This window comes from Oryzias latipes, chromosome 2, assembly GCF_053564925.1.
Source record: "Oryzias latipes strain Hd-rR chromosome 2, Olatipes_Hd-rR_3.1".
NCBI lineage: Eukaryota > Metazoa > Chordata > Actinopteri > Beloniformes > Adrianichthyidae > Oryzias > Oryzias latipes.
In genome coordinates this window covers 24329021-24346982 of record NC_136238.1, presented here as the reverse complement: position 1 = coordinate 24346982, position 17962 = coordinate 24329021, and the positions used below count along the sequence as shown (strand labels likewise).

Here is a 17962-nt window from a genome sequence, read left to right as displayed (position 1 = left end):
AGTTTCCATTTGCAATATTGCCAGCTACCGGATACGGGAAGGTACACCGCAATTACTGTCTTCTTCTATGAATTTTGCAAGTTCCCGTGTGCAATATTACGGTGTTATTCAAATTAAGGCTCAAAAACGGTACTTTTTGCTTGGCCTCACGGATCCGGAGGGAGTATGTGTGGCCGACGTTTATCCTTTTATGCACTTGAAATAAGTGCAGGCAATGGAGCACTGTGCATCTTGGCTGCATGCATTACGTGTGGCCAACTTGAATTTCCATCGGTTTTCGTTTTTGAATGTACGTACATACATAAATAAAATGAACCGCCTTTAGCATATGTACAATCGCGCTCTAAGAATTTCTTTCTTTGTTGTAAATTTTGTGTATTTCAGCTCAGTTCACACACAACTCAAGGAGTGCATAGTCCCTGTTGGCTCTCCAGCAGCGGTTTTCTCTCTCGCCGCTTGGGAACTCTCTCCTGACACCACAGCGGTTAAAGACATCCCTGTTACACACAACCGAGTTGGCCTCTCAACTCTTACATGATGGACACAGGAGACATTTCAGTGTGAATGTGATCAAATTGCTGAGTTAAATCCTCATATTTATCTTAAGTAGTTGTTCAAAACCTTACAGTAAATTCTTGAGACAGTTGTCATTTGAAGATGGCTCATTTGCAAGTTAATTCTTGTCATGTCTTGAATTTAATTTGAATGAACCTCTACTGATACAATTCTTTTCATGTGTCCACAGAACCAATCTGGAAGCTGTACCAGATGACCTGACCTGTAAAGAGAACTTCAGAGATGCTTATAAATACTCAACTCTTGAACACATGGTCTTTTTATTGAGTTATACAGTAGGTATTTGGAAGACTAAGCCAACTTTCATTGTCTTTCAGTAGATGTAATGAAATTCTAGTCTTCACTTTAAAACTTATTTGAGATCCTTTCAAAAAACATTGAGGTAAGTCTCAGTTTTTGTTGCGTCTTATTTCCTTTTTTTTTCATTTTCAGTCTCCCTTTTTAATGATATGATCCGTCTGTTTAGTGATTACAAATCAGAAGAACAGATCAAGATTGCGTGCGATGAGGGAAGACTCAGAAAACACTGCAGAGGCTGTCTGGAAGTGTCTGGGATGCCCCCTGAGGAAGTGGTCTTTGCTCAGACTGCTGCCCCTGTGACCTGATATCTGAAAAAATGAATGGATGCTAAACACAAATTCTTCTTTATTGTAACACAAACATATTTGTCAACGCATGTTATCGACAACAGAGCTGAAATGTTCGAAACTTTCAAAAAGTCTGTTTTCAAGACCCTTTGAAGTTGACATTTTTGGTCACTGTGCAAAAGGTTTTCTTTTTGTATTTTTTGTGTCCCTGGAGAGCTTGGCCACAGAGGCTACAAACGGGGAGCTTTTGTACTCTTGACAGTTTACTGTCCCCTCCTGAGCTTTGTTCTTGGAGCTTCCTTTTATAGATGGTAGCTTTTGCCCAGGAGGGTGTGCTGAGCCTGGAGGCGGTACTGATGCTGTAGGGGGTGCTGGTGTTGTCAGGGGCAGGTCGTATGGGAATGAAGAAGACGCCCTGGGTGGATGAGGAGGCAGCTGCAGGTTGCGTTTGGCTACAGATGCCAGGTTTGCTCAAAGTTCTGCTTGGTGGTTTTGGGAAAGAGGTGGAAGATGGCAGAGGGGTTTTTGTTCTTTTTTTAAGCGTTTCTATTCCAGCAGTGCTTGGTATGGGTGCATATGTAATAACAGGGTAGTCTTGGGGGGGCGGCACAGTTAGCTGATGTGGTGCTGGAGGTAGCTCCAAGGAGGAGATGGAGGTAGTCTTGGTGATGGTGGACAGCTGCTTGGTGGCGTGCAGGTTCAGCGGCCTCTCCTGAAAGCATGTAAAGTCTCTCATATTCCCTCCTGTGTGAGTTCTCATGTGTGTTTTGAGGTGAGATAAATGAATAAAACTCTTCCTCTGATCTCTGTTCTGTGGGTCTGTCTCTTCATCTGTAGTTGATGTTGATTCTTCATGTTGGTTTCCTTCTTCATCCTGACTATCAGTTACATTAAAGCTCTGCTGATTGTTTAGATCTGCTTCATTGTTCTCATCTTCCTTATTAGGAATCTCCATCAAGGTATCAGTCTCTTGCTTCAGATCAAGCTGATCATCATGACTGATGAAAAGTTCTTCTGGTTCCTCTTTAAACTGTGGAGGTTCTGTTTCTCCATGTTCATCTTTAAATTGTGGAGGTTCTGGTTCTCCATGTTCATCTTTAAATTGTGGAGGTTCTGGTTCTCCATGTTCATCTTTAAACTGTGGAGGTTCCGGTTCCCCCTGTTCCACTCTTAAATTCCTCTGCTGGTTCCAAAGATCCTCTTCATTTACATAACGCTGAGGGAGGACTGCAGGGACAAAAAGACATAATAGGAGACCTGTTATACCTTTAAAGGTCTTTGTGTATTGTCAAGAAAATTCTAAATCCTTTTTTTTCAGAAGCCCTGGACTATAAATATACAACAGTTAAAGTGTGGATGCCATGCTTTGAACAACTTTGTCAAATAAAAAAGCCCTTTAAACGCTGATTCTATTGATACCAATAGTTCGCGTCGAAAAAAATCCGAAGCATATGAATAATAGACATCTTTCGAAGGAATCAGAGATTTGGATCTGCCGCTAGAGCGCAGGCTGGAAGTGAACCCGATATGACCTGTGACGTCACGAAAGGCATTGACTTTCGCAGTTCCGCTTCGGACAGCAGGTAAACAAAAGAGGCAGTCTTCGTTTCTCTCGTTAATCATCGTTAATTCGTTAATTCTCGTTAATTCTCTGTTAATCATCAACATGCCAAGTCGTTGTGTGGCAGCTGGATGTAGCAATACATCTAGTGAAAGTGTATCTCTGTATAAATTCCCAAAACAAGAAACGCTGCTGAAACAATGGACAAAACAAGTTCAGCGAACGAGGGCGAATTGGGTGCCAACTGCTTCGTCAACTTTATGCAGCGAACATTTTGAGGCAGACTGTTTTGAAGAAACACCACAGCTCATGAAAGATATGGGAATGCATGTCAGATATAAAAAAGTATTGAAACCGAACGCAATCCCCACCATTTTCAAGAGATCGCTAGTGGGAACGTCCGAAACAGAAACGCCCAGTACCAGCACTGGCAGCAGCCAGTACAAAAAGAGAAGATCTGTGACCGAAAAGCTGGCACAAAAGAGAGTGAGTTTAACGTTTATTACATAATGTATTTATTACAAAAGAGAGTGAGTTGAACGTTTATTACATAATGTATTTATTACAAAAGAGAGTGAGTTGAACGTTTATTACATAATGTATTTATTACAAAAGAGAGTGAGTTTAACGTTTAATATATATACGGTATATATATTGATATAAAAATTTCCCTATGCTATATTATACAGAGTATTATACAGAGTAACAGATCTTTATACTGAATAATCCTTCATTTAAATTAAATGTTGCCTGTACACATTTCACACAATTAATTATAAGCTGTTTAGCAGCAAGACAACTAATAATACTAATAATATCTATGACAATATTCCAGGAAGTACAGGAGCTTCTAGCCCAACCAGTTGAAGTGCCTGAACATATTCAAGAGGAAATGGAGATAGATGAACCGCAACCAGTCCCTGTACATGTAAGATGATCACATATATATGTATTTGTTGTTAAAGTAATTACTGAATTGTATTAATGTTAAATTAATAATGTGAAAATAATTATCATGAACTCATAAATTTCATGTTACAGGAAGCTACCACACAGACAGTTAGGCAACCAGGAACTAGTCGCACTGTTAGACTGCAGGTTGATATGAGGCCGAAAGGTCCAACGAAAAAAACAAAAGGTTAGGCTGAAATATAAGTTATTTAAAGATGTGTGCTTTGTTTTCTTAATTCACAAAATGATAAGTAACATAATGCAATTTCATAATTCTTTTTCTACAGGGTCACAGACAATGCCTGAAGTTGTGGAAATCAGCACTCAAACTGATGAAGATTTTTGCCCATTGTGTGACCACAAGCAGCTATCTATATAAGTTGAACCAATCATTCCTTCATCACCAGACCTTCCATCCAGTCAGCCGGATCCCGTATCAGCTGATGAAAGTGACTATCTTCCAAGTTCTTCACAGACCCCATCCTCCTCTGACTCTGAAAGGTCCACACCCCCACCCACTGAGCGTTTTTTCTTAGTTGCCTGGTCTGCTCTGAGCATGCTGCTCAATTTGAGGTGTTGTGCTTTTTGTCAAGAAATGGACATGGACATGTCAACCACAACCCAGGGTACAATGCTGTGTGTCCTCTGGACATGCAAGAGTTGTAAAAAAGTTACAAAATGGAAGAGTCAGCCTTTTGTTGGAGACATACCTTTAGGCAATATTTTGCTATCTGTAGCAATATTGTCTACTGGTGCATTAGCCACTAAAGTACTACACATGTTCCAAAACATGAAAGTGGCATGCATATCCAAAAGAACATTCTTTAGGCATCAAAAAGACTATCTGCTTCCCAGTATCACACACTTGTGGGCTGAGCAGCAAGCCTGGCTCATTGCATGTCTTCAAGCAGAACAAAGAGGCATCTTGTTGGCTGGAGATGGTCGCTCAGACAGCCCTGGTCATTCCGCAAAATATGGGACGTACACCATGTTAGAATTACCAGCAAATGTTATCATAGACATGCAACTGGTACAGGTATTTATCTTTCTTGATAATGAGGAGTTACTACTACCTATTTATTATTTAATGTTAAAAATATGATAAACTGACATCGCTTCTATTTTTTTTACAGAGCAATGAAGTTGGTGGTGCCTCGCATATGGAAAAGGAGGGCTTCATAAGATCAGTTAATTTCTTGGGAACACAACAGGGTCTAGATATAGATGTGATAATAACAGACAGGCATGTCCAGTTAAGGAAATGGATCAGAGAGAATTTGCCAGATGTTCAACACCTTTTGGACGTTTGGCATGTTGCGAAGGGTATTATTAATTTCCTCAAGTCTTTTTTCTTTATCAGAAGTTGTTCCAGTTGTAAAATATCCAATATATTTATTATTATTTCCAGGTCTCAGAAAAAAACTTGTGGCACTTTCCAAAGAAAAAGACTGCTCAGACTTGAAAGAGTGGATTGACAGCATAATCAATCACCTTTATTGGTCAGTCATGTCAACAGATTCAGCAGAGCCAAACCTAGTTGAAGCCAAGTGGACGTCTGTGCTGAATCATATTGTAAATATTCATACGCACAACAATGAGTTATTCCCTAAATGTGAGCATAAAAGGCTGAGAGGAAGAGCAGCTAGAAAGAAGTGGTTGAAACCATGTAAGTATGTTTTGTATATTTTACACAGCCGTATCTTTTTTTTTATTGGAGTCATCTGTAGAAGTATAAGTAAGTTTGGATGATGTGCATCCAATTTGCTTGCTTACAGGTTCTACCTTGATGGTGAAATTAGAAAAACTGGCAACAACAACATACCTCATCAGAGATCTAAAACAGGCATCAAACCGGGAGCAGACATCCTCTCTGGAGGCGTTCCACAGCCTCTTGAACCACTACGCTCCGAAAATGTATGCCTTTTCTTATGAGGGCCAGCTTTGCAGGTAAATACATGTTATATGCTGGTACTTGAAACATTGCTTTATCAGCTTATCAAAGAAAAAATAGTTGTCTCTAGCGTAACATATTTTCAAGATGTTAGTATTTTCAGGTGAATGTTTATGTCAATACATATTTTTTTTAATAGAGGACTGTTAGCTGCGATGCATTTCAATGAAAATAGTGGGCGGACTCAACAAAGTACCAGATCAGGTGAACTCCAGTATGCAGTGTCCCTGCCAAAGTGGAAGAAAGGGGGACACACGGTGAGGAAAGTTTTAGAAGAACCTACATTTGGTAAGTTGTATTTTTTCCATTTTTCAATAAACCTATGTTCATATTATTTATATGAAAAAACACGATTCTTTATTTATAATATATTGCTTTATTTCTATATTTATTGGCTCACTCCAATGAACAGGCATGTAAATTCTAAGAATACACGTACATTTGTTTGGTATAGGTAAAAATATACATATACATTTATATGTGTTCCACAATACATTTCAGACTATGTCAATGAGATCATCAAGGATGTCCTGGACAGACTCGTACACCCCAGAGAAGATGTGGATGTCAGAGATGTGCCTCCTCCATTGAGTGGTGAATACCAAAGACCAACCAAAGAAACTGCTGTCTCACAGTTCAAATCCAGATACAAGTCCACTTGAATCAGTCTAATGCAGGATACAAAAATCCAACATACTGTCCAGTTGGTGCGGAAAAAGTTGACCGTATTTTATTCACAGCACAGGATGGCAGGGTAACACGAACCGCTCTCCCAAGATGTCCCCAGCACAGCCTCACAAACTGCCTGTATGCGATATATCGATATCTTCTGAAAATAGAATAAAGACTTGATTACATGTCTGTCAGTGTTTGAAATATATTGACGTGTTTACATACAAGTGTTTTTATTGTTGATGGAAGTAAATAAATATATCATATCCTAGGCCTGACCGAGAGCCTGTTTTTACCAGCTACTAAATTAACTTTAACTCAATTGCTATGCTACCAATGTATAACCTGGTAATTAGATCTATTCTGTGTCAACCTTCGACATGTAGAGTATACTCACTCATGTGATGTAGCTTCTTCCATTCTACCATGATGATCAACATAAGCATAGTATGCTACCCTCAAAACATCAGGATTCAGGCAGCAGGTCTGGAAACTATCCACTTCAGTGATGCAGGATGCATTTACCCCTCTGCGCAGCATTTCTCCTTGGACTTCATCTATTTCACGGCAGCAAATACACTCCATCACTAGAGGCATGACAGCACAACATTGACACTGGCACCTATGACAAAAAGTTAGTTTTAGTTCATCTCATTCATTTGTAACTTACAAACTGAATCCAGCTGTCCTACATATATACTGTTAGGAATCACTGAAAAAATTTCACCATTAGGCCCTATTAGATTGACTTTTCAATTCTGCGTGTACTTTTACAGATGCATACACAAGGCCTAGTCTACGTAGGTTCCAAAATCACGAAAGGCAACTAACCATGCCGTGTTCTGGAGTCTAGCAGAATCTTCATGCTGGCTATCGTCATCGGCATCACTAGACCTACTACTTTCTGCTATATCCTCCTCACTTTCGCAAAAGGGTTCAAATCTATACGGTTGCAAAAGTGACTCATCATCATGATAATCTCCGGAACTTTCCTCTTCATTTTTCTGTTCATCTGATGATAAATCGCTAATAGAGACGGTAGCATCACTCTGTGCTTCGCTATCGGTGCTAGCCATGTTGTCTTCCTTGTCTTCCTTTCGTTACGTCACAAACAGGGCGGCGCGAATTCGGCGGAATGCGTGAAGCCGGCGGCCGTCCTCGTTGTTTATATTGCGTTTTTCGCTATTTATTCTTTTTCGAAAAATATTAAAAACAATCGCAACATGAAATAGAGACTATTTACTATATTTTGGCTTATTAAAATAGGCCATGTCACCCACACTTTAAGACAGTTAGAGGTGATGTCAGTCTTTCAGTCTTCAGTAGGTCAAACACCTCATCAAAGAAACTCATAAGTCTTCAAAAAAGTTACCCACTATACCTTTTAATAAACACACACTGACACACTACACACACATCGTTTACAGTAATAAGGTGGTGGTCTTCTGTTCCCTACCCCATCTTTTATGGGGGGAGTCAGACGCTCAGTGGTGGTTGTGTCCTTTAGGCCAGGACACTAGACTAAATTTTTGCAATGGTGCACCTAACCTTTTATCATAGTTGCACCAGCACGAAACTTTGGTGCACAGACTTTCTGAACCACATTGCATTGAACTCATTAGGTTTACATGGTCTGTCAGTTTTTGCAATAAGACTTCAAAACAACAACAGTATAGTCCTCTCTAACAAAATAAAAGAAATACACATCCATGGACGTAGACATTGACCCAGATATCCATTTCTTTGACTTTGTGAAGAACCACTGTAGTTATTACACAGAGCAAGAATACAATAAAAACACAAATCCTAATCACGGACTCTCAATCATATATTTCAACAGCAGAAGCTTATATGCTAATCAACAAACTATTGAAGAAAACTTGCAACAATTTAACAAACACTGCATAAATAGAAATCCTAAATCCTTCTTTTTGAGACCTGAAGAAGCCAAAGAAGTCCTAAAAAGCGTCAAATTAAAAAAACATCTACAGACAGTGATGGAATTAATATGATGGTGATAAAAAGGTCATTGATTTCATTGTCGACCCGCTAACCTACATTTGCAATTTATCTTTTCAAACAGGATCATTTCCACAAAAAATGAAAATAGTCAAAGTAATCCCTACACAAATCAGGGACGAACACCAACTAACAAATTATAGACCAGTGTCTTTACTCTGCCAATTCTCAAAAAAACATGAAAAACTATTCCTCATAAGGCTGGAGAATTTTGTAGAAACACAAACCAAACAAATTTCCGACAACCATCTTTACCACTTGGGAGTTGCTCATGGTGAGAGGCGGCAGGCTTGTGTGGGCTCACTCGTGAGCCCTCATCTCAGCTGCCAAGTGTTGGAGTTTACCCCGGTGGATGAGAGGGCCATGTCCCTCCGCCTGCGGAGGCCAACGTGAATTTCCATTGATTTTCATTTTTGGATGCACATACATAAATATAATCAACCGCCTTTGGGACATGTAAAATCGTGCTCTAAGGAATTTGTGGGTTTTTCTGTAATAACAGTTGTCTATTTCAGCTCAGCTCACACACAACTCAAGGAGTATATAGCCGCTGTAGGCTCTCCAGCAGCAGTAGTCTCTCTCGCCGCTTGGGAACTCTCTCCAGACACCACAGCCGTTAAAGACACCCTGGTGGTGGACAGGAGGGTCATGTCCCTCCGCCTTCGGGCGGGGGACAGGTCTCTGACTGTGCTTTCGGCTTACGGGCCGAACAGAAGATTGGAGTACCTCGCCTTCTTCTAGGTGTTTGTCGAAGGGGTACTGGAAAGTGCCCAGACGGGGTTATCTATTGTCCTCCTGGGGAACTTCAATGCCCACGTGGGCAATGACAGTGACACCTGGAGGGGCGTGTAGGAATGGCCCCCATGATCGGAACCAACAACTGAAATGATTGAAATCCTGTAATACCTGATCTGAAGTGATGATAAAAACGGACAAACATCCTCAATAAACCAGGAGGGGGTTGGTGGTCTGAACACAGTGACAGTTAAGACAAGCAGGTCCCCAATAGAAGAGCATGAAGCTCAAAGGGTTTCTCTGTGTCTTTGATGAAGGTCACATACCTATGTGGTGTAGCTGCAGCTGTGGTTTCCAGATGACATCCAGCAGTCTGCGCTGACGACAGAGCTCCTGCTCGTACTGGACGATGGTTCCTTCACAGAGTCTGCAGATTCCTTCAGCAGCAGCAGCTAGTCGCTCGCTGATCAACTCTCTCAGAGACTGAAGGGAAGACATGGTTCCTGCTCCGATCTTCAGCTCCAACTCCCACAAACACCGCCGTCCTCTTCACTGCAGCTCCGATCGATCATCTGCTAGTCTCACAATCACAGAAAAAAAGGTCCAAACAGAAACTTTTCTCCTGTCTGTAGATTTTCCTGAAAGTTCCTGTGATCCTGCAGGAGTCAGTTCTGCTCAGCCTGCAGAGCAAACAGAAAAGACTCTGGAAGCTTCCACATGTGAAACTTCAAGACAAAGAATCCAAACAACAACATCTGATTGGTTGACTTTTGGAGGGAAAGCTGCAACAGCTTTCTGTGATTGGTTCAGCCGTCCCTGCCCCCACTAGTCCACTGCACAGGGGGCAACATTCCAGGGGGGGTTGGTAATCTCCTCCTTCTATTGTTTCTGCCCCACTGGCTCTTTCAAAATAAAGGCTTGTTGTAGCAGAAACCTGAATGGAACATCAGAATGGACTCAAACTGCTGCTGGTTTCAAAGCCTCGTTCTCAACTTCCAGCTGAACTCTTCATGAGTTTGAGCGTCTGTGACAAACTCTACAGTTGAACAACAGCAGTGAAAATCTCCATGGATGTCAACTGGGAGAGAATCAACATGAGATTTCCAAGAGTTTCTGCAGGAACTCATCACAAAGTCAGGAGCTGCAAGGCCTGATGGGAGATCTGTCATCCTATAATGACATGAAGGAAACTCCTTCAAACAGGAAAGATTTCATCTGACACAATCACTTTGATGATAACATGAAAATCATTAAAAGGAAAGAATTATAGTATTTACCTGTAAAATGTTATGCCTTCCTCCTTCGTGGACTTATTTCTCCGATTTTGGTTGTTGAAACCCGCACAATGAACTGGCATATTGCAAAAAATGTGTTCACATGCATGCACTGCAGCAGTGACTTGACCTCACCAAAATGGCGGTGCTCTCCTCCCATGAAAAATCACGGGATGTCTCCTCTAGTGATAGAACTCATTGACCTTCCCTGCCTGGACCTCTTTCTGGGTCCTAGTGCCCTAAAGGTTACAGCTCCTGGTTACACAAGAAAAATGTCCATTCTAGAGGCCACTCTGACGTCATCATCATCAAAGACAGCGTTGCCTAGCAACCATAGCAAAACCATAGCAGATAGATAGATATATAGATAGATGACTTTATTAATCCCACAATGGGGAAATTTCATTTATCTGTGGCAGCAACACGACATTCAGAAATAATCTATATAATATAAAATCAATAAAGGACATCATAAATTACATTTATATTAGATAATTAAAAATATTACTAAAATTATTATGAAAAATTATTATCAAAAATGAGATTCTTATTAAATAAAGAAATAAATATTAAATAAATACAGCTGCAAAAGTGTAAAAACCATGTGGTCTGCAAAACATGTAAACTGTAAAAAAACATTACAAATTTTTTCAAAATACAGAAATAACTAATTAAGTTCACACCAAGAACAAAAACAAACAACTGTTCAGGAACAAAAACAATTTAAAATTGAAAAACAACAACTACAACAAAAGTAAATGAATCAATGACTAAACAGAAAAACACCCCTGGGACCGTGGAGTGTCACTTTGACACGGTGTTGTACAGTCTGATGGCTGTGGGGAGGAATGACCTGCGGTAGCGCTCCTTCTTACACTGAGGGTGCAACAGTCTTGTGCTGAAGGAGCTGGTCAGCGCCTCTACAGTTTGGTGCAGGGGGTGGGAGGGGTTATCCATGATGGATGTCAGCTTGGCTAACATCCTCCTGTCCGCCACCTCCTCGATGGACTCAAGTGTGCAGCCCAGGACAGAGCCGGCCCTCCTAACCAGTTTGTTAAGCCTCTTCAAGTCTCTGCCTGCACTGCCCCCAGCCCAGCACACAATTCCATAAAGGACCACTGAGGCCACCACAGTGTCGTAAAAGGTCCTCAGCAGCTGTCTGCACACGCCAAAGGACCTCAGTCTCCTCAGCAGGTGAAGGCGACTCTCCAGATGTCCAAAGAGAGACAGGCAAAGAGACAGGTGGAAGCCATCATGAGATTCCTTTCAAACAGGAAGTTCTTTGTCATTTCATGCACTAGTTTCATTTAGCTCTGGTTGTTGAACATTCTAGAAACTCCTAAAAACATTTTCTGTCCACTTTGAAACCATATGGGGCTGACTTGGCCTTGCTCGCTGGGATACGGCCAACATCCAGAAATCTACCAACAGACATTTTTAGCTCTAGTTGTTGAACATTCTATGTTTTGAAGAGGCAGGCTCTTCTAAAAGAAACTAGCAGGAGTCCCAGCGCTGGTCTTTGCTTGGATTTGTTTAAGACTTGTTCAGAGTCAAATGCATGTTTTAAGGGGAGGAGGATTATTTTGTTGTTGCTGTTTTTGTTCCTATTCTTACAATCCACTATATGTCCCGTGTTGAATTCTACTATTAAAATGTGGGAAACAAATGTTTATCAAATCCAAATCAATCCAAAAACCTGGAGACTGGATGGCCGTGGTCCTCCCTTTGAGCTGGACAGTGGTTGCCATGGCGACCTGCACACTCACCAAGTTGGAAATTAGAGGAAGAAAAAGAGACCAAAATGATTGATAAAACAGGTTTTCCAGGGAAATCCCACAAAGTGCTTTCCAAGCTAGAACTTAGAATATCCAGCATGCATTTGGATAAACTCATTAGCTTCTTGTGGAAAATGATGAGTCATTGGAAAAGCATTCTATGAATGCTCAGAAAACTTCCTCTAAGGTTGTGGTTGTTTGGAGAAGTCCTCCTCTTCAAAGAAGTTCTCCTGACCATCTTCAAAGCCACTTTCTGCTTTTTCAAACGCTACTGTTCAACAAAAACTTGGTTTCTGCCACAAAACCAACCTTAGACACTGAAACAGAATGAATCCAATGCAGAAATGTGTTGACACCTTTAATTCAAAGCTTCAATCAGTTTGAATCTCATGAAGAACATTTCAAAAATCCACATTTGGATCAGGCGTCTTCATCAGAGCACAACTCATGTTTCCAGGACTGTGACTCACCAATAGATCCTCATTTCCTTTACACAATCTGTTTCCATCATTTGGATTTTTCATAAAAACTTGAGTTAGAAAATAATTGTTGCCCCAAAATGTCCAGTTTGAATAGTCTACAGTTTGTTGTGTTTGGTTGCTAGGTAACAGGGTCTTTAATGTCTATGATGTCATGGTGGCTTTCAGAGTTGAACTCCTGAATATGACGGTAAACATTTGGATTGAACAAAAATGGGATTGAAGCTCATGCTAAATCCTGATCTCAATGCTGAAAAAACCTCCTCCTAGATTCTGGTTGTTTGGAGAAGTCCTCCTCTTCCAAGAATTCCTGAAAAAAGCCCTCATTTCTCCTGACCATCTTCAAAGACACTTTCTGCTTTAGTTTAGTCCAAACTTGCTTTATGCTGACAACATTTACAGCTTGAATCCATCTGAAGAATCCAAGGAAACAAACCAATCTAAGTCTGCATTCATGCCACTTCAGAACCAACAAAGCATGTTTCCAGGACGCTGACTTACCAATAGAACTTGGGATTTCCTTTGCAGAATCCTTCTCCGTGTGTTTTCCTTTGTTTTTCTCCCCAAAACCTAAAGCAGAGATTTTTGCTGAGCTGCAGAACAAACGTCTGACTGCTTTAACCGCCGTTGATGGTTTGTTGTGTTTCCCTCTATAGCTGCTATGGTCTTGCTCTGGTTGCTAGGTAACGCTGTCTTTGATGATGATGACGTCAGAGTGGCCTCTAGAATGGACTTTTTTCTTGTGGAACCAGGAGCTGTAACCTTTAGGGCACTAGGACCCAGAAAGAGGTCCAGGCAGTGACGGTGTTCAGTAAGGACTGCGCAGCCGCACTTCCTCCAAACGCCACTATTCATCAGCGCGTGGAGCGCCAGAGTCCAAACGGGCTTAAGGCGCTTTGATAAAGCGCTCTGGAATCCAGCTATGGTGTGCTAAACGTCAGGTCCAGAACGGAAGATGCCATCAATGAAGTCTGTCTGTCAGCATTAATCCAACGCTGATGGGGTTTAGCTTGTGGAGGATTTGAATGTTCATTTGCTCTAAGGTTGGTTCTGTGCTGGAAGCCCCAACCCTCAGTTCAGTCAAGTTAGAAAGATGCTAACCAGCTGTTCCCTCTGTCACCATGGAAACACAGACCGCTTTAAAGTCGGACAGCATTTTCACGGAGCGGACTTATAGACGTGGAGGATAAATACTTCAAGATGAATTCATCAGACATGAATCAAACAGAGACGGTGTTCCACCAAAAACTGGGACCTGTCACATGTTGTTTCCTGGTGACAGAGCTGCAGCTTTAATGTCAATGATATAGAAGAAGAAGAATCCAAAACATTGGACTGTTTTCATGTGATCACATGGAAGCAGAATTAGGAAATGTCTAGGAAATCTGTCCTTGTTTTGTCAGCATGTTTGAATTGGAGTTTACAGTTAGATGACAATAAAGACGTGTTCAGACCAAGAAATTACTTTGATGTTATTTTCAATAAATAAATCAGAAAAAGTTCAAAAAGTAAAACCTCTAAATATTTCTGTGGCTGGTAAAAATATGTTGTCAAAAATTAAATGTTTTCTCCTGTGTGGAGGTATTTCAGTTCATTAAAAACTGACATAAATGAGTAACGTTCACAGCAAACTGTCCAGAAGGCATGTTCTTTCTAAAACTGGAAATAGCACCAACCTTTTTTATCACCTGAAGCTGAGTCTCCATTTCATAATTCAATAAAAATAACATTTCATTTCCTCAATATAAAGCAACTTTATTGCAGTTTCATTTGTCATTGGTCTTTTTGAGCCAAAATCCTGAAGAAATCAAAACAAAAGGCTTTTCCAACAGAATCAGAACGTTAGCACGTGACCTAAGTTTGTTCACTTTGTGCTAAATGTTGATTTATTTGACTGTTCTGTTAATAATATCAACAGTTCTCTGTCGCCCTCTGGTGGTTCATCAGAGAAGCCAAACTTCCACAGAAAGTGAATCAATAAACATGAGCTAATTCTTGATGCAGGTTTGAAAACACAGATGGAAAACAGCATCAATCCAAATATTAGTCAATGTTTCCTTGAATGAAACAATATCAGGATTTGTTGCGATAAAGTTGTGAAAAACTGTCTTGTAAAGTGTGTGGTGACGGTCCACTGTGGAAAATGACTGTGGAACATTGAGATGTGCTCAGTGATTTTGGTTTAGGACACTTTGGTTTCATTTCAAACGTTGGTTTCTCCTAAATCTACAAACTCTCTCCACAAACTGTCTCCTAACTCTCAGGGATTCCTGCTGCTGGCAAAACTCACGGCTCAAGGAACCACTTCATGAATCAGTCACGCTTTGGAATGAACTTTATTGAACAACATGTCATGGTCTGGAAGAAGCCCCAGTTCCAGCTGACAGAAGTCTGGTTCTGATCCACCAGATCTACCTATCAACAGAACCAAACCTTCACGTGTTGCAGCAACAGTTTCCATGTTTGGGAGGATCTTCTGAAGAACAGCTCAGTTCCAGATCACATCATGATGTTTGATGTTTTCTTCATTCCAGGAAATCATCTGTGTCTTCTTTGATCTGTGCTGAGTCAGCACTTTGACTTCTTTTCAACTTTAGATCCATCATTTACAATCAAGGATTCATTGAATATTATTTATTGACAGAAAATAAAGAGTAAATGTATTTATCATCCAGCAGTGAATGTGGTGTTTGTAAGTCTTTTATTTTGAAATTCCTCAAGGATGATCATCATGGTGGGATTTCTAGATCTGCATGAACTCATCCTGAATCCAAAAGACACTGGAGCATCAAAGAATCCAACCCATCTCTGCCAACATGAGGCTCTTACTTTGAAAAGTCCCAACTTCCTGCAGGGAAACAGGCTTTCTGCTGCTGCACTGACAGATGTGCACGAGCTTGAAAGAGCTTCCTGACTGAGGAGCTGCAGACTTTCTCCTGCAGAGCAGCAGCTGACTTCAGCATCGTCATGGGAACACAGTCTGCTGCTGCTTCTGGAAACGTCTTCAAGGCTGTGGTGGGACTTGTTGGTCTGGAGGACAGATTCTCTGAGCAAATGCTGCTTCAGCTTCAAGCTTCAGCTCTTTTCTTCTGGCAGAGCTTAGAAGAAATGGAAACCTCCTTTGTTCTGACTGTTTGCTCCAAATCCCAGATTCAGGAATTCCTCCAAGAAGTTCAGCTCAGAGATCATCAGCAAAGAAAAGCCTGAAGTTCTGATGGAAAATGACAACAGAACATGATCAATATTATTGATCCACATGGAATCCAGAAGAAACTCTGAGGTGAAGACATGAACACACAAGCTTCAGAGACATGAGGAGCAGTCAGAGTGGATTCATTCTGGACTTTCTTCTCACATCTTCTCTTCAGAACATCTTTGTCTTTGATCCTTCAAATCTTCTGAAATCTGATCATCCATGGATTGTTTTTGTGGGATCAGATCCAGAGTTGCTGAAAGTTCTGCTGCCCTCTGCTGGTCAAAGTGTCCAAACAGCAGAGAGGAGATTCTCTGGGATTCATTGGAGTCCAGATTCTCCTGGATGTGAACAGTCTCTGCTTCTGGAACAGAAGAGTCCTTCTCAGAGCAGCATTGAGGATCTGTTCTGTCCGGCTGAGAGCGCTCCCTGCTGGTAGGAGACAGAACCACATCAGCTGCTTTTCTTTGGCCGTTCAGAAACAGTCTGGAGACTCTAAAAAACCTCCACTTCCTGAAGCAAACGGATGCAGAGCATCATGTTTGATCCTCTTCCTTCAGAAACGGCTCCATTGTTCCATCGCTCAGCAGTTTGACTAAAGCAGCTGAGAGTCTTGATGCAAACAGACCTCAGCAGCTCATCCAGAACGCCATGACAGAAGCACATGCAGCAGCACGTGCACGCTCCCAGAGAACAGCAGCTGATCCAAGTCCTGACTTTAAGAAGGGAAATAAATCCTTTAGTGTTTATTTTGTGTGAAATAATAAAAAATAATTCCATTTTTTTTATTAAACAAGTCTTTGAAGACGACACAGAAACAAGAAACAGAATGTCTTTGAAAAATGTTTGCATTCTAAAAATATTTCATTTGTTCTCAGCATTTTTTTCACATTTCTTTCATTATGTTATATCTCAGTTATATACCTCATAAATGAGTTCATCTAATTTAACTGAAATCTAGGAAACGTCTATATTGTTTTTTCAGCATTTCTTAAATATTATTTGTCTTTGTTTTTGACTACAATGTTTATTTATAGTCGTAATTATCCTCTTTAACCCTTTAACTGCCTGCTCAACCAAACGGTTGAGCAAACTTTGAGTCACCATATTTTTATTAGAGAAGTTTCTAACTTAACTCAAACTGATTTAGCCATCTCAACCAATTGGTAGAAGCATGCAAAGCTAAAGAAAACCAACAGATGGCACTGTGTCAGTCAGTGGTTGCTTGCCCAACGTCTTTGACTGACAAGCAAGTCACAACTTGAAAATTTTTTTTTTTTTTTTTTTTTTTTTTTTTTTTTTTAACAACTTTATTGCACATTATGCCATTTTACAAGAAAGTACTTTTAGGTATGCAATCAAAAAAAAAACACAACAGCATATATCAAATAAACATCTGTAACATACAGAGGAACACGAGTAGAAATAGAAATAAGCCAGGGGGTTAAACTCTATGAAAAAATACTGAATCTATCACATACAGACAATGTTCTGATTGCTTTTTGCTTCTCTGAAATTCGAATACTGTTGATATTTTTTTTTTTTCCAGAATAAAGACAATATAATTTTTTTTTACCAATAATACAGAAAAATAAAATAAAATAAATACAAGACATTAAAATAAAAAATAAATTTAAAAAAAAAAAAAAAAGGGGGGGGGGGGGTTACATAGACATTGTAATTAATCTTAACTTAGGGGGCTATCAAGAAGCTGTAATTTACATATGATACTTTGAAGTTCCATAGCAAGTTTGTTTTCCATGAAGTTTACAGATGAAAAAAAAGAGCAGAGTTCTTTATGAAATGTAGAAAAAAATGGTTTGATTTTAAGGAAACGGCATTTATGTATATAGAATTTACCCAAAATAATTACAACATTCAGAAGAAGTTCTGTGTTCTTGTTTTCTAAAATAAACCCAAAAATGATATCCTTAATAGAAAAGTCTGCTAAAAGTGGAATCTTGGGGAAAAGCCAATAATTTAAACTATTCCAAAAGACATCAGAATAAAATGATCATACACATTTTCTTCCTTTTTATGAAAATTTGAAAGGTAGGAATATTTTTCTTACTTGGAATTATTAGTAAAGGCGTTAATCAACAGAAATATGTTCTTAGATAAACAAAAATAAACAAATTTCTGTTTGTAATAATTTTTTTAAAACATGCTCTACCAAACGGTTGATTTGT

At 40.0% G+C, this 17962-nt stretch overlaps 2 protein-coding genes across 8 annotated transcripts; one reads left to right on the top strand and one right to left on the bottom strand.

Annotated features, from left to right (window-relative positions):
- Window positions 1-819: 819 nt before the first annotated feature.
- Window positions 820-14299, bottom strand: LOC144987829 (uncharacterized). 6 transcript variants are annotated; one of them, XM_078937301.1, is made up of 3 exons: window positions 13082-14299; window positions 9379-10581; window positions 820-2390 (listed from the first exon to the last, which is right to left on the bottom strand). In XM_078937301.1, exons 2-3 carry the CDS (start codon window positions 9548-9550, stop codon window positions 1303-1305), a joined length of 1260 nt encoding a protein of 419 aa, XP_078793427.1. In that variant the 5' UTR covers window positions 9551-10581; window positions 13082-14299; the 3' UTR covers window positions 820-1302. The 6 variants fall into 6 exon arrangements, 2 of the variants coding, with proteins under 2 accessions (XP_078793427.1, XP_078793435.1); XM_078937309.1 differs by lacking the exon at window positions 13082-14299 and having other exon boundaries at window positions 9379-10245; window positions 10330-12917; XR_013651499.1 differs by lacking the exons at window positions 820-2390; window positions 13082-14299 and adding exons at window positions 5980-6455; window positions 6696-6920 and having other exon boundaries at window positions 9379-12917.
- On the top strand, window positions 3293-6483 carry LOC111948705 (uncharacterized). 2 transcript variants are annotated; one of them, XM_078937168.1, is made up of 8 exons: window positions 3293-3652; window positions 3766-3862; window positions 3963-4711; window positions 4809-4998; window positions 5084-5341; window positions 5451-5622; window positions 5766-5914; window positions 6128-6483. In XM_078937168.1, exons 3-8 carry the CDS (start codon window positions 4232-4234, stop codon window positions 6286-6288), a joined length of 1410 nt encoding a protein of 469 aa, XP_078793294.1. In that variant the 5' UTR covers window positions 3293-3652; window positions 3766-3862; window positions 3963-4231; the 3' UTR covers window positions 6289-6483. The 2 variants fall into 2 exon arrangements, with proteins under 2 accessions (XP_078793294.1, XP_023818652.2); XM_023962884.2 differs by having other exon boundaries at window positions 3301-3652; window positions 3963-4705.
- Window positions 14300-17962: the final 3663 nt, after the last annotated feature.

Excerpts from the sequence above, each read along its gene's own strand:
- LOC111948705 (XM_078937168.1), top strand. The coding sequence starts at position 4,232 with ATGCTGCTCAATTTGAGGTGTTGTGCTTTTTGTCAAGAAATGGACATG. Across the intron at positions 5,623-5,765 it reads TATGAGGGCCAGCTTTGCAG|AGGACTGTTAGCTGCGATGC; the intron begins GTAAATACATGT and ends TTTTTTTAATAG. Across the intron at positions 5,915-6,127 it reads TTTAGAAGAACCTACATTTG|ACTATGTCAATGAGATCATC; the intron begins GTAAGTTGTATT and ends AATACATTTCAG.
- LOC144987829 (XM_078937301.1), bottom strand. The coding sequence starts at position 9,550 with ATGTCTTCCCTTCAGTCTCTGAGAGAGTTGATCAGCGAGCGACTAGCT. Across the intron at positions 2,391-9,378 it reads GCTGCAGCTACACCACATAG|TCCTCCCTCAGCGTTATGTA; the intron begins GTATGTGACCTT and ends TTGTCCCTGCAG.